Source organism: Haliotis asinina, chromosome 6, assembly GCF_037392515.1.
Source record: "Haliotis asinina isolate JCU_RB_2024 chromosome 6, JCU_Hal_asi_v2, whole genome shotgun sequence".
In the NCBI taxonomy this organism is placed as follows: Eukaryota; Metazoa; Mollusca; class Gastropoda; order Lepetellida; family Haliotidae; genus Haliotis; species Haliotis asinina.
In genome coordinates this window covers 5444867-5459972 of record NC_090285.1, presented here as the reverse complement: position 1 = coordinate 5459972, position 15106 = coordinate 5444867, and the positions used below count along the sequence as shown (strand labels likewise).

Sequence of the window (15106 nt, the reverse complement as noted above, 5' to 3'; positions counted from 1 at the left end):
ACAATCAGTCAGAACGCTCCAATATGATATTTATGTGTGTGTGGACGATACAAGGGTAAACATGGCAGGCACACACAACGCTACAGGATGTATGTCATGTGTGGACGATGCAGGACCAACATGACAGGCAGTCAGAACGCTCCAGTATGACAGTATTACAGAAACCCTAAGAATATCTCCGCAACATGTGAAACATCCACGCGTCATTTATAGAAAACTTTCGACACAAAGTGCGAAAAAATAATTTTATTATTTTTTCTGAAAATGCGTTCATGTTAAAATCATTATCTGTGAACTGTATGTGGAATCTTGAAGTACCTCTACAAAGACATGAAACGATAACGTGATAACAACCTTTATACGTGTTATTCAACTTCAGATACTCCTTGGTGATGCACATTGAAGAGGTAGCCCCGAGGAGTTGACATATAGGTTGTTATCCATAAGGTGTCACGTCCTTTAAAGGGCGGTTGGGTAGTCCACTGGTTAAATGGTGTTCCATGGTTATACCCATTTGACTGACTCATCTCAAATTCCCCTCCTCGGAGCTACATTGTCGGAAACGGCGGATGCAAAGCAATTTCTTGACTGAGTTATATCATAATGTTTCTTCCATGTGTTTCATATTGATTAAGCATGCCCGTTTAGGAAGATAGATAATTTACAATGGTTTGTAACTCTTACGGAAGTGTTGACGCGCGTGCGCACACACACACACACACAAACACACACAAACATACACACACATAACGATGTGAGCTGCCCTTTTTCTTCACTTCAGTCTCGATGAAAGATTGGATTGTCATGTTGCACCATTGTGTCATAGGAATGGTCCAGGTGATAGAATCTTTCCGTGTTCCTGGAAAGTAGAACATCATTGTTATCATCAATTCTCTTCATAATACAACCTGACCCATTAGAAAGATCTTCAGCAAGCCACGCCAGCAGTAAGGGGCAACATTCGGGACCGAGTGGTCAAATTCGCTGACTTGCTTGACACATATTGCATCCCAGTAGAGATGGATGCTAGTGTTTGATTGTCGATTATTTCCAGAATGTCGCCATATGTCTGGAATATTGCTGAGTGCGGCGGTAAGCAACAAATACACAATACTGTGACAAAAGCAGAGTCGACTGCACAAATGTGACTATATCATGAGCATATGTGTGTTTCCTGCAGCTAGACGGTGTTGTTTGTAGGCAAATTGAATCTAGAAGAGACAATCCAGTAATTGTCACCATGCGATACGAAGATGATGATTTTGTTTGTTGTTCCAGCTGTATATAGCGTTACTGGTGTCAATCACTGGATTGTCTGGTCCGGACTAGTTACTTAGCAGCCCTTCTTCATTTGGTTGAGACACAACGTCGAGCGAAAAAAACCCCAACCAACCAAACAAACAAAAAATCCAGTCTGATGAGTTTAAAAGAGGTAATTACCAACATGGTCAAAACTAGAAGTCGAGACTCTTTCGAAAGCGCTTCAGGCCTGAAATATGCTTAAATGTAGAGCAGATCTGTTAATCTTCGAAGGAAGAGGAACAGCTAACCATGGACAAACAAAACTTATTTTGGATGCATTTGTGCAACGAGTGGAATTATACTCAACACGATAACTTTGCCGATATTTATACTTTAGGGCAGATTTCCGAAATTTAAGTTTTGGAAAACGGACACACGGGAAAGACCCAGACGGGAATAACTGACAAAGTCGTAAACCCAAACACACCTTCGTGCAATGAAGCTAAGGAGACAAAGCGTGGGTTATTATGTATTGCCTGGTCCAGACTCGATTGTTTACAGACTGCGTAGTGCAGCTGTAACACTGCTGTACAATACGTACACTTCATACAGTCATACTTGGACCATCGACTCTAGCAGAGATTTCTTTCGAAACCGGAAAGGGGTTTGTCGTTTCTGTTTCAATGAATTATGTACTCACTTGCTAAAAACTTTAGCATCTTCAACAGTTTCGGGCAATTTGCGATCTCGAGTTTCTGGCAGCCAGAGAGCAAGAATCCCCGCCACCAAAGCCAGAACGCCCAACACGATGAGCGGAAGGGCATTGCTGATGTCTCCGTCAACCAACGCACCCTACACATCAAGATCAGCAAAGGTTGTATCCATTATTTTGAGCACTTCAGAACGTTATCGAAAGAAGATTTATCCCTTGTGATAGCATGACAATATACAGTTCACATATTACAGCTCCATTTCACGACCATTTACGGTAGACTTACCTAGGTTAACAGGCGTCACGTGATATAACGAGCATATGTACAAAATGGCGTTCATGTGATAATGTGACCATTTGAGTAAACTCTCTGAGGTTCTATGTAATGTCGTGAGTGGATACAGTGAGTGAGTGAGTTTAGTTTTACGCCGCACTCAGCAATATTCCAGCTATGTGGCGGCGGCCTGTAAATAATCGAGTCTGGACCAGACAATCCTGCATTCAACAGCATTAACATCGATTTACGCAACTGGGACATCATCAGTCAGCGAGCCTGACCCTCCGATGCCGTAGGTCGCCTCTTACGACAAGCATTGGTTACTGAAGATCAAATCTTCGTAAATACACAATGAACTCCAAATGATATTATGAACATACACAAGCAATTTATATAGGCTCTATGTGATATCATGAGCATATACAGAAAGCGTACTCAGATCCTCTATGATGTCATGAGAAGATACGAGTTATGTAAGCTTCGTCTCAGATGATGAGCAGAATAAAGTGCATCACATTAAATGTGACATGATCATATTTATAACACACGTATTAAGAAATTATATACTGAGGCATCATAGAATATATATCATACATGTCATTCAACTAACACTCCGTGCTACATGAGGATAAACGACATGCTTACTAAGCCTCCAAGGGATATTATGGACATCTACAGAGGAATTACTATGGCTCGATACGGAAAGCTTACCGAGATACCTCGCAATATCATTGGCACATACAGTTCAAAGGCTTCACATGGTATCATGAGCATACACAGATCCAAATGGGAACGAATATGTGCAGATATTTTCATAATGGAAAAAAATGTAAAACCTGTTATCCTCACCAATTCTGCAATATAAGGGGCGATGATCAGACCGATACGCCCTGAAAGGGAGCTCACGCCAATTCCGGAGTTGCGCACAACAGTTGGAAACAGTTCAGCAGCAAAAACATACACTATGGCGAAAGCTCCTGAAATTGCAAATCTTCCAACCATGGAAAGAGTCACTGTGATCCATTCATGCTCTGAAAAGGGACAAAAAGACGAGAGTGTACTCATAGCTCGGGACCCTCGAGACAGCTATACTAGGGGCTATACCATTTTGGTGTGATACTGTCTGGGAACCCATGGGCATTTTATGATTGTACATGGATTTAGAAAATGATTATTTCATTCTACGTGTTATGACTTTTTCGTGCAAACACTCCAGTTTCGTGCAAGCGAACATGGTCAGGTATATTTCAATGATTCATTAACAGCCTGAATATATTGTTTTCGACTCAGTTACTGAGCCATCAGAAGAGGCCCACACTGAATCATTAGTTTCACACAAAGTAGTAGTACAATATCCAGACTATAGTCTGTTTGGGTCACACCGATACCAATGAGTCACAACACCTTAGACTCATTTACTGAGTCTCCAGAAAGGGCCAACTCTCACTGAATAATTAGTTTCACTCAAAGTAACAGGATAATAGTATTATAGGACGGGTCTTCGCGAACCTCGTCCAGATTGTTGCTGGATCCGAGATATAACAAAGATTTACTGAAGGGAATACCCATGATCTCTCTGAAATAACTCCCTTTAGAAATAACAAATGTACAACACATCCTATCTGAACTTTAATACATACAGTACACTGGTCATGCAATTTATTAATGAGAAGCTCCATCAGTAAGCGCGGCTGGTACTCCTACATTGTTAAGCTGACACGTTCACATTGCTATGGCTGGTCAGTCGCATGGTTACACACTAGCCATAATTAGACCTACTTCAAAATATTTTTTTTCAGTGAAAGATTTTCCTCTTGTTTAAAATGTCCATATTATAATATGTTCTCAGCGATTCAGCATGACGATCGTAAACATGAAATATGTTCCTTGTCTGAACATCTTATCTATGGCGTCTATCTGTTTACGAAAACCTTGACTAACTTTCATTGTGTACAACCGGTGCGCAAATTGCATACCATACAAGATGAATTTGATCCATCTAGACCGGCCCGGCGCATATAATGTTGACACATTGCTGTGATGTATTTTCAATACACACACTCTAAACTCATCAAAACAGGTCTCAGGCTCTGTCGAGCACAGGTTATTTGAAATTCGGCTGCATTCAGCGCCATTGGCAATGGAGGGTGACATGACTACCTCGTCCTTGCTTGTACCCTTTTGAATTAGACTATTTGTTGCACTTTCCTTTTGTCTTTCCGTTTCATGAAAGGTAGTCTGCACCCACCCTTCAATGACCTTTCCTGGCATGCGACGTCCTGCCTACAATGACTTGTGCATTCTTGTGTATAAGTTATCATGGATCCAGCGCGAATCCGGATGGGTTCGCGAGGACCAGTCCAATACTACTGATAATATCTAGACTATAGTCTGTTTGGGTTAAAAGAGGTACCAGTGAATCATAGTCAAACATTATAATGAAACATCAGACCAACTCTGGAGAAAAAAAGTTCCATAACATTTGCCTCCAAAATTAACTGAACAAACTAGCAACATTCCGTAAAGTTTTACAACGGTAAAGTAACAGTAGTAGTCTTTGAAGAACAGACTCGCAAGCAGGAACATCCCTCTCAGACATTCCTCTCAGGTTGTGCCAAATCCCAGAACAACTGTGACAACATCCATGCTATTTACGCATGCTATTTGCACGCGCAAATGTACGTCTTATATATGTTCTTTGCTTTGCTTGCTTGCAGCCTTTGCCTACGTGATGTGTCTATATGTCAGCATCTTTAAAATGATCAGACATGATAAGCATTACAGGGCGGGAAAGGATTTGCAACTAACCTTGACCTCCGTAAGTCACAGGGAAAATGACACATATGCAGGCGATCCCTCCCATAAACATACTTCCACAATGGAGAAGTTTCCTGCCCACTCTGTCAAGCAGGAGCAGAACGAACACGTAGGACGCAGTTTCCATGACGTTGCCGATGGTGAAGTTGAGGAAGATGTCACCAACAAGGGTGCCAATGTTATGTACCAAGCCATAGAAGACAACTGCGACCACAAACCTGTTTAATTACATCAATACTCGATATATTTGCCCTTTAAATAGCTATGGTCAGTAGGGCTGTGCGTCACAATGTATTTCTTTACCTAACAGCCTATATACTGTGAAAAGTTTTCCTGCAATATTTTTGCCACAAAGTACAAACATATGCCAAAGGGAATTCGTCTTGAGTGACAGTTTTATAAATTCATATTCAGTTCTGGCTGAATATGTATTAGTCTGAAAACGATCTGCCTACAATATTTCAGTATGCATTCTGGATGTGTTCGCTAATCTTTACCCTAGTGTACTGGAAACTTTACTGTCTTTAAAGATCATCGGCTCGGCATTAAAAACCACCCGCCCTTGCATTTCTCAATCCTGTTAAACTGACCAGTTGAAGAAGATGATGAGACTCCTGAAAAGGAGCACTCGGGAGGTGAACATCTCTGTGACCTTGGCCTTAGGACCGTCATCCAAAGTGTCCTTGTCAAACAGCTTCTGTGGAAGAGTCACTCCGTTCACGTCTGCCGCTATCCTCAGGATTTTTTCTGCCTCCCTCTCACGCCCAACTGACAACAGCCATCTTGGGGACTCGGGAACAGCCCTAAATGGTTTCATAGCTTTATCAATGTAAATATCTAAAAGTAAAGAATGAGTGAGAGACAGAATGGTACGGCCGTAGGCGGGTTTCTGTAAATAAAGATGTGTCAGCTGAGAGAGATTTAGACTCAGATGAGAAAGAATACCAGCAAATATTTCATTATAAAGAAACAAGTCAACGGAATAACTTTGTCATGCATGTTTGGTTAAGTGCATGACACGGCAGGTAAAGCCAACGAAATATACTCACAGGTATCGAGACGATATGAGGGATATGAGAGGGATGATATTGGTGAGTTGCAGGTGAAAAGAAGATGATATACGCACCAGTACAAACCCAAGAGAACTGCTACAGGGACGGTTATGGTGAGCTGCAGGTGATGCCAGTCACGGATGAAGTAAGCAAGACATCCAACCAAAAAGATGCCAAAGCACCAGAAGAACTGGATGATTACACCAGCGTAGGTTCGTTTAGAGGGACCAACGATTTCCATAACTGAAACGATAATATGCCGAGTTTGGGGCTTTGAACCGACATCTTCCATTCAATTTGTTGGTGAAGTCTTTGGTCCAAACAAAAATGTCTTGCCGTAATACTTTGTTCCAATGTACACTTATCATTGCTTGTTAATCATACATCAAACTGACAAAGAAAAATTCATGCATGTTTTGTCTGACACTCCTCACTAGTACTGCGGCTATGAGGGAAAAAAGACAATCAAGTGATCTATGAACCGGAAAATCCAGTTAGATAATTTAGAATGACGACTCCTGTGAAGAAGTACATAGTGTCTTAAGTAAAGGAACATTATTGGGGAAAGGATTTGTATAACAACACACTGAGGGTGAGTTGCAAGTCTACGACCAAACGATTCTTTTGTTCTTCACTCAGCATATTTGAAAACCCTAAAGCTTCTGCTAGACCTCATGGACGTTCAGTTCAGTAGCAGAAACCTGGACCCACTTGTATTAAATGTAGACCGTCAGTGCAAATAATAACCAGCTATGGCTATATTTAGACACAATTTCAGCTTGGTGTAAAGGGTAAATAGCTGTGTAGATGACATGAAAGCATCGCTGTAAACCCGGGGACCGGCAATCACACTGATGGTCTGGAAAAGGGTAGGCATCACCTGTCCAATTGTTACCACCCCTGCAGAAAAGTATTGTCCAATAAACTTACCATAAACAAAGGGGGATATGAAGAGTGTGATACTGGCGGCACCGTTGAAGAACCTGATTATGACAAACACCAGGTAGTTTGGGGCCAAAGCAATCCCTATTCCTGTGCCAAGGTGGAGCACCACAGCAACTAACACTGACGTCTTTCGGCCATACCTAGAATAAGTCACAACAAACGGTTCATGTGTGGACGGGGATTACAATTGAATTCATGTCTTCTAAGTTCATTGTGTTCTCTGTTCAGAAAAGATGTTCGTCTTATAGTTACAAATAGTCACTATAGTCAAATAAAACCCTCAACAGAATATTAAGAAAGGACGCAATGTGACCTCACACTGGACAATACGTACAGATCTGAAATAATACCGAAGACCAATGAACCAAAGAGAAGTCCTGCAAACTGTATGCTCTCCGCCAGAGATAGGAGTCCTCTGGTGCCACAAACCATGTTGAACTGGAAATAAACTACTTACAGTTATTATTGTACAGCATCTATCAGTACAGCACATGCACCGCTCTATTTGGTGAACAATACTAAGACCTCTGCTGGGGCATCGGATCGTGTTACGAACGAGGGAGTAATTCTAAAATCGAAACTAACATTTACAGATATGATTGTGTGATATTTTCAAATGCACAGTGATACGAGAGTGTTTTCGGTAATTTGTATTATCATCGATTACGTGATAGCTATCATTGGGTCACAATCTCTAGAATTTTGAGTTTGAGTTGTGGGTCACATTTCGTGTCACGGCAATAGTATATTTTGCGGCAGGGCCTTTTGAGATAGCGATCCAGAGTTACCTGCCCTTGGCAATCTATTGTTTACTTCCTGTTTGAGAAGTGAATGGCGACAGCCGTATTTTTCTCGAATGTTCTCAACTGTGTGTCGTATATATAGTGGTTGGTTGTCTCTTTGTGCGACACGAAAATCATACACGGACTTACACTCGGAATTACTGGAGTGGTGTGCCTCTGCCTAGCAACGCCTCTTTATCAACAACATCATCTACATCACCATAGTTTGACACAGTCTGCCTGACTACTGACTTTCTGTAATACAACGATTCTGGCGACTTATTTTTTATATTTCTGACCCATTGCCTTAGACTAGTGACTCATTGTACTAGAAATCTGTATTGTGATTCATTGTGACTTGCTCATTGTTTGCTCAGTATATCATTGAATATTTTAGTCCTGTCTGTGTTATATTTTGCTGGTTCAGAGGGGATTTCTTATACCTTTATCACGGCAATTTATTAACCGAAACAACAGTCAGCTCTCTCAAATCAGTAGAAGATAAATGTAGCTATGACCTTTATCCCGGTTGTATTTGTATTTTGAATATGGCGCTGAACCAGCTACCGAGTACCTTAGATATTTGGTGGCATACCCAACTGAAATACCACCCACGTTGAGAACACTCAAAGAATGAAGGCCATGTATCACCAACTGATTCAACCACAGCAAATAGCGGCCATTAAGAGGATACTTAGACAAATGCAAGCTGCTAATTCTCAGACGAGTGCGTACAAATACATGTCATTCAACAATATTTGCATGAAGTACATAGTGACATAGTGATTATGAAAGGCACTCTGAGAACATATAAACTACCGGGCAAAAGAAAGTTATCACTTTAAAGTTAGTTGTATAAAAGACACAAAGATGGAAACAGATTTGATCCCACGTAGGAAATATTCCCAACAACAACACAGCTTCCCGAACGCAGCTTTCCAAATCATGCATTTTGCAAAACGTGAAAAACGTGTCTTCGGGACATTGGTCGAAATGCACGTGCATGATTGTCGCATAAATACGGACGTTGGACAGAACAAGCATACAGTTAGCAAAAATCCATCAACAATGTGCCAAGACTTACACAGGCGCAACGAGATAGAGCAATTGGTATGGGGAATATGGGGGCTTCTCAACGTCACCTGGCAAGAACCTTCAACTGCAGCCAGGCCACCATTAGCGAGTTGCTAAACCGCTACCGACAGACAGGACAGACTCAAGACCGACCAAGATCGGGAAGACCGAGAGTGACAGCACCAGCCGAAGACCGCTACATCCGACAGATTCACCTCCGGAACAGATTCGTGACGGCGACGTAAACGGCGGCGACGGCACTAGGGCATGCCAACAGCAGGCGAACTGTCCTTCGATGACTTCGTGTAGCCGGGATATGAACCTACCGACCCTTCCGTGGAATGGCCGTGAACGCAGACTGCGATGGGCACGAACTGTGCGTCGGTGGCAGCGACGCGACTGGGAAAGGGTGCTCTTTACAGATGAAAGTCGGTTCTGTCTCGACGAAGGGGCGAGCGACTGGCACCGAACTGGGTCAGAGAAGTTCAACCATTTGGAGGTGGCGGTGTCATGGTATTGGGTGGCATTTGTGGCCAGGTGACAACACCATTGGTTATCATCCGTGGAAATTTGACTGGTCAGCGATACATGGATGAAGTGTTGAGACCTGTTGTGGTGCCCTTTATTCAACAGCAACCAAGACGATTACTTTTGCAGCATGACAACGCAAGGCCTCACACCGCCAGGATTGTTCGAGAGTACCCCAACAATGTTAACGTTAACGTGTTTCCTGACTTCTGTGCCATAAAATGACTCTTTATGACCTTTTTGAAAGAAGTGTGATTTGTGTATTTTTTAATTTGGACCCCTTGACTCTTTTTTCGTGTATTGAGGGAGATTGCAAAATGACATGATATGAATTTTCATTCGGATTATCAAACAATGATTTCTGTCAATACATCAGTTATCAGAAATATACGCTACTGTTTTTACTGTTGAGCCAATTAAAGCTGGTGATAACTTTCTTTTGCCCGGTAGTTTACATGAACAAAATGAGTTTTTCCCAAACCCTGATTGATAACTGTTGAAAGTTATATTCAAATTGACTTCTAGTGTGAGAAATGTGAGCTTGCAGTATTTGTGGGTTCAACACAAACCCTATCTGAAATGTAAGAGTGACTAATTGGGAATGTATCTTCTTCACTTAAAGCATTTATTAGACTACACCCTCTTTTCAACAGCTGTGCATCAATAACTGTCATTTGTGAACATAGGTGATATATGTACCTATAAACCTTGCATTACCGGGGTTTATAGTTATATTAACGTATATACAAGCGTCTCTGAGCAACGGCAGGGATATTGTAAATCTTGTCATTTCTGGAGGAAATAAAGGAATTAATCCATTTATTATACATCTGTCGGGGCGATCGGGAAGTCCCGTGGTACAAGTGTACAACGATGGCAAGGTGTGAAACCCGTGTCTGGTGTCTCCTGCCGTGAAACAGAAGGAATATAGCAGTATGATACCACACAGACTCAGCCTACCTCCGTTACTACGGTGTTCTTGAAGACGGAGTTGTCGTACACCCAGGCGCTGCATTCCTGGGTCGTTCTGTTCTGACCTCCTGAAGCATCGTCCTTGTAGATGAGACAGGAGTCTCTGACACTGACGCCTTTCTCCGTCTTCCAGGGTATGGTGGCGTTAAGGAGGAGCTCGTGGTCAGGTCCTTGGACAGCGTATGTGTCGTTGCTGACACCGGGGAGAGCGCATCTACAGAATGCAAAAAAAGAATGCACAGATATAATGTTTAATGCGCGCCTCTATGTGTGTCTGTGTGTGTGAGAGAGTGAGAGAGAGAGAGAGAGAGAGAGAGAGTGAGTAAGAGAGAGAGGGAGGGTGAGAAGGGAGTGGGGCAGCGTTATCTGCAATCCAACGGAAATTCAAGTAAATTTCAACTTTTCCTACTCATTCTTTAAACGTAATATTTTTTTGCTATAATTCATAATTTATGTTGATTTCGCCAACGACTGAAGGTTTGATATAAATCTAATTAGGGTCAATGAGGGGGGCAAAAGTACTCTTAGTCCTTAGCATTGTGATATTCCTTCAGTTGTTGGTGATCAATAGCCCATTTCTACATTGTATTGTTCCAAAATAGTTTTTAACTTTTAAAGATATATCCCAGCTACTTTCTACATTGTATTGTTCAGAAAGAGTTTTCAACTTATAAAGATATATCCCAGCTACTTTCTACATTGTATTGTTCAAAAATAGTTTTTAACTTTTAAAGATATATCCCAGCTACTTTCTACATTGTATTGTTCAAAAATAGTTTTTAACTTTTAAAGATATATCCCAGCTACTTTCTACATTGTATTGTTCAAAAATAGTTTTCTACTTTTAAAGATATATCCCAGCTACTTTCTACATTGTATTGTTCAGAAATAGTTTTCAACTTTTAAAGATATATCCCAGCTACTTTCTACATTGTATTGTTCAAAAATAGTTTTCTACTTTTAAAGATATATCCCAGCTACTTTTTATATTGTATTGTTCAAAAATAGTTTTCAACTTTTAAAGATATATCCCAGTTACTTTCTACATTGTATTGTTCAAAAATAGTTTTCTACTTTTAAAGATATATCCCAGCTACTTTCTACATTGTATTGTTCAAAAATAGTTTTCTACTTTTAAAGATATATCCCAGCTACTTTCTACATTGTATTGTTCAAAAATAGTTTTCTACTTTTAAAGATATATCCCAGTTACTTTCTACATTGTATTGTTCAAAAATAGTTTTCTACTTTTAAAGGCATATCCCAGTTACTGTTAACTCATTTTACCATAATCTAAACTTCGTTCACATGGTTTTAAACATTACATGTACCATGGATTTGGGACAAGTTTTAGTCACGATATGACTGAAATATTGCCGATGTGGCTTTAAATCTTAACTCACTAACATGACTGTGCTGAAAAATAACCTTATAAAAGCTAAGTTAGGCATGAAAGCTTAGACATAGGTCACTTGACGCACAATATCTTTTGATATAATCTCAACTTTCTGCGTGGCATTGACATAAATAGGTCATCCCTAGCATGCCCGTCAATGGAGTCAGCACGGCGTGCCCAACACCTTGAAAAGATACAAGATGCGGTTGTTGTTCCAGACAATACCCTCTATAATCTAGATCCACCTCCAGTCTATGATATAATACTGCTAATTTTAAACATGATGGCAGGTAGAGAATAGCCCAGCGCTGTCCTCGCTTGTGAATTCAACAGATTTGTATAGTCACTGAAACTGCAGCTATCCCTCCCTCTATCTCCACAGCAGCCAGCAAAAGCCTAGATCACAGGAGTATATACTACTATGTTCTGTGTATTGTACATCTAAAGAGTGGAGTTAACCTGTTGTACAGATCCTCATGGTTCACGCACGCACGCACGCGTACATTCTACATTCACAAGCATGGCAACACCCTTAATTTCGATAGGCAAATATGAACTACATAGTCCTACATAGTCTAAGGTAGATACAACTTTTTGTGTGCTCAGTGGGCACTTTAACCGACACGTTAGAACTTGCTGTGAAGTAAGTGATTCAATATTCCTTGAGTTTGAGAGATATAAAACAGTACCAAAAACAGCGAAAAACAAGGGAGCTGAAAGACACCAGCACCATGTTTGATTCAACCGCCCAAATACAACAGCCTAGCGCATATGGAAGACGTACGTATGTACGTGCCTGCATGCCTGCTCACCTGGGTGGTGCTGATAATTGACTTCTAAAGTGTGGTTACAAGTCGTTTTCTTTGCCAGCATGATCTCACCTGTGTCGAGGAATGTCGAGGGTAAAGACAGGGCTCATCAACTGCAATGCGCAGAATAGAGCAGGCGTACACATTAACAGGTAGAGGCGTTTCTGATGAAGACCAAACGCGCCCAGGTAATCCTCAAGAATTTCATCAAACTTCATCATGAAAGACTGCTGTATCACTCTGATCTAGCTCTTACGTTCCTACTGTATGAACGATGAAGATGTGCATTGTTGAATAGGTCACCATGCTCTGAAAAGCACTGCGACGAAGCTACGTTTGCGTACATGGGTCAGAGAACATTGGGACAACAGAAAGTGCTTTATCACTACACGAAAGAACAATATTTCGCAAACCTAACCCACGGTAAGAAGTAAACACGTCAGTCGAAGCCCACATCCTATTAACATGTAAATGTGTTGAATGCAAAACGCCCCAAGATGATCCTCAAGAATTTCGTCAAATTTCATCGTGATGGACTGTTGTATCACTGAGTTCTGGCTACCACATACACGCACGGTATGAACTACCCTCGTTGAAGATTGAGGTGCGCCTTGGCCACCATGCTCAACAAAACAATGAGACGAAGGGGCAAGAGCAAGCCCGGAATCGGTGTGTATACCATCAAGAAAACTTGATATCCATAATATTGTGTCTTGAATGCGAACTTCTACATGTCTCTCAAGAACCTGCTAAACTGAAATAAGCACACCTCATTCAACTCTGAGTTCACTGTACGCACATATACATGAGGAAATGAAATAACCTAAAACTGTAACGGCATTGCGAATACGGACCGATTAGTAATACTGATTGCCAACACATATAATTTAACAGATATTCTGTTACTGACTGATCGATTTAAGCATGTTTCTGCACTGAATCAAACACCTATTCGAAACATCTTACTCTGTCGATTTGAAGAAACCCAGTAAACTGGAAAGTAATTTTAAATAACTGTCAGAAACCAATGTAAACGCTTAACAGCTGCAAAATCTTCCCTAGATTGTTCTCATATTTGTATAAAGAACTGACAACCGGTTGAAGGGAGGTATTTCAGCTGGTTACCCAATGGAAAGGTGCCTGCTTGCGTAACAATGTTCTCTATTGAAAAACCTCTTCAAAAGGGTGCGCTTCATCTGGACAGATGGAGTTTCACACTGTGGCATGACGTATTCATGATTGATAGCTAAGAAAGGGGTTATAGATATGGTGCTGGTGTTAGTGCTAGTGCTGGTGCTGGTGCTGATGCTGATGATGTGCTAGTGTTAGTGCTAGTGCTGGTGCTGGTGCTGGTGCTGGTGCTGGTGCTGGTGCTGGTGTTGGTGCTGGTGTTGGTGCTAGTGTTAGTGCTAGTGCTGGTGCTGATGCTGGTGCTGGTGCTGGTGCTGGTGCTGGTGCTGGTGCTGATGCTGGTGCTGGTGTTGGTGCTAGTGTTAGTGCTAGTGCTGGTGCTGGTGCTGGTGCTGGTGCTGATGCTGGTGCTGATGATGTGCTAGTGTTAGTGCTAGTGCTGGTGCTGGTGTTGGTGCTAGTGTTAGTGCAGGTGCTGGTGCTGGTGCTGGTGCTGGTGCTGGTGCTGGTGCTGGTGCTGGTGCTGGTGCTAGTGTTAGTGCAGGTGCTGGTGCTGGTGCTGGTGCTGGTGCTGGTGCTGGTGCTGGTGCTGGTGCTGGTGCTGGTGTCGGTGCTGGTGTCGGTCCTGGACTGCTGCTTGCATTAGGAACATCGACTTCATGATGTTTCATGGTAGAATTACATCGTCAAACATGCGTATTGACTATATTTCTGAACCTGTGTAACAGGGCACTGATAGGTACAAGTGAAATAGCGCATGAACCATTGCGTGCATCTGAAAAATATTGTAATAATAATGCACAAACCACTAACATACAGCATTCAGTTAACGCTTTGCGGCTGAGAACACTAACACTAAGAACATAAATAAAAATGTAATGGACTAAGAACATACATTGGAATACAGATGAGAATTGACCCAAACACATAATGTTGAAGAAATGGAACGGTAGAACAACATAACTTTTGTAATTTTAGAACATAGACTATTGATTCGGACTAACACTTTTCACATTCTAAACCATTAAGTAGTCTCAAATTCTATCTTACGGATGTGTTTATATTGCTGACAAATGACAAATCGTTAATACCTTGTCACATCCTTTCACTGAATGAAACATGAGGTGTAGAAATATATGACAAATACAAAGTAAATGTCGCACTTGTCAACACATGCAACACATGGTAGAGGCGCAGAGATAACGCCAGCTTTAGAGAGCACAGGGGGATAAAGTCAAAGGTAGCCAGAAAACAATTCCAGGAACATTAATCACCTGGTGGTTGTAGGAAGAAATCTTTTTTGAAATGGTTTTAATGGGTGTCTTCCCAGAAATGTATAGACGGTGTCTTGGTTTGAATTTGAAAGCAA

General features: G+C 41.4%; 1 protein-coding gene across 2 annotated transcripts; it reads right to left on the bottom strand.

The window, feature by feature from the left end:
- Positions 1–233: 233 nt before the first annotated feature.
- Positions 234–12899, bottom strand: LOC137286906 (organic cation transporter protein-like). 2 transcript variants are annotated; one of them, XM_067818928.1, is made up of 10 exons: positions 12679–12899; positions 10390–10615; positions 7380–7483; positions 7031–7185; positions 6175–6343; positions 5639–5851; positions 5040–5266; positions 3081–3262; positions 1943–2094; positions 234–859 (listed from the first exon to the last, which is right to left on the bottom strand). In XM_067818928.1, exons 1-10 carry the CDS (start codon positions 12825–12827, stop codon positions 778–780), a joined length of 1659 nt encoding a protein of 552 aa, XP_067675029.1. In that variant the 5' UTR covers positions 12828–12899; the 3' UTR covers positions 234–777. The 2 variants fall into 2 exon arrangements, with proteins under 2 accessions (XP_067675029.1, XP_067675030.1); XM_067818929.1 differs by lacking the exon at positions 1943–2094 and having other exon boundaries at positions 735–859.
- Between the last annotated feature and the right edge of the window lie 2207 nt (positions 12900–15106).

Coding starts and splice junctions, on each gene's coding strand:
- LOC137286906 (XM_067818928.1), bottom strand. CDS start 12,827: ATGATGAAGTTTGATGAAATTCTTGAGGATTACCTGGGCGCGTTTGGT. Junction 7,484..10,389: donor AGAACACCGTAGTAACGGAG/GTAGGCTGAGTC, acceptor GTTTATTTCCAG/TTCAACATGGTTTGTGGCAC. Junction 2,095..3,080: donor CCCCTTATATTGCAGAATTG/GTGAGGATAACA, acceptor CTTGATGTGTAG/GGTGCGTTGGTTGACGGAGA.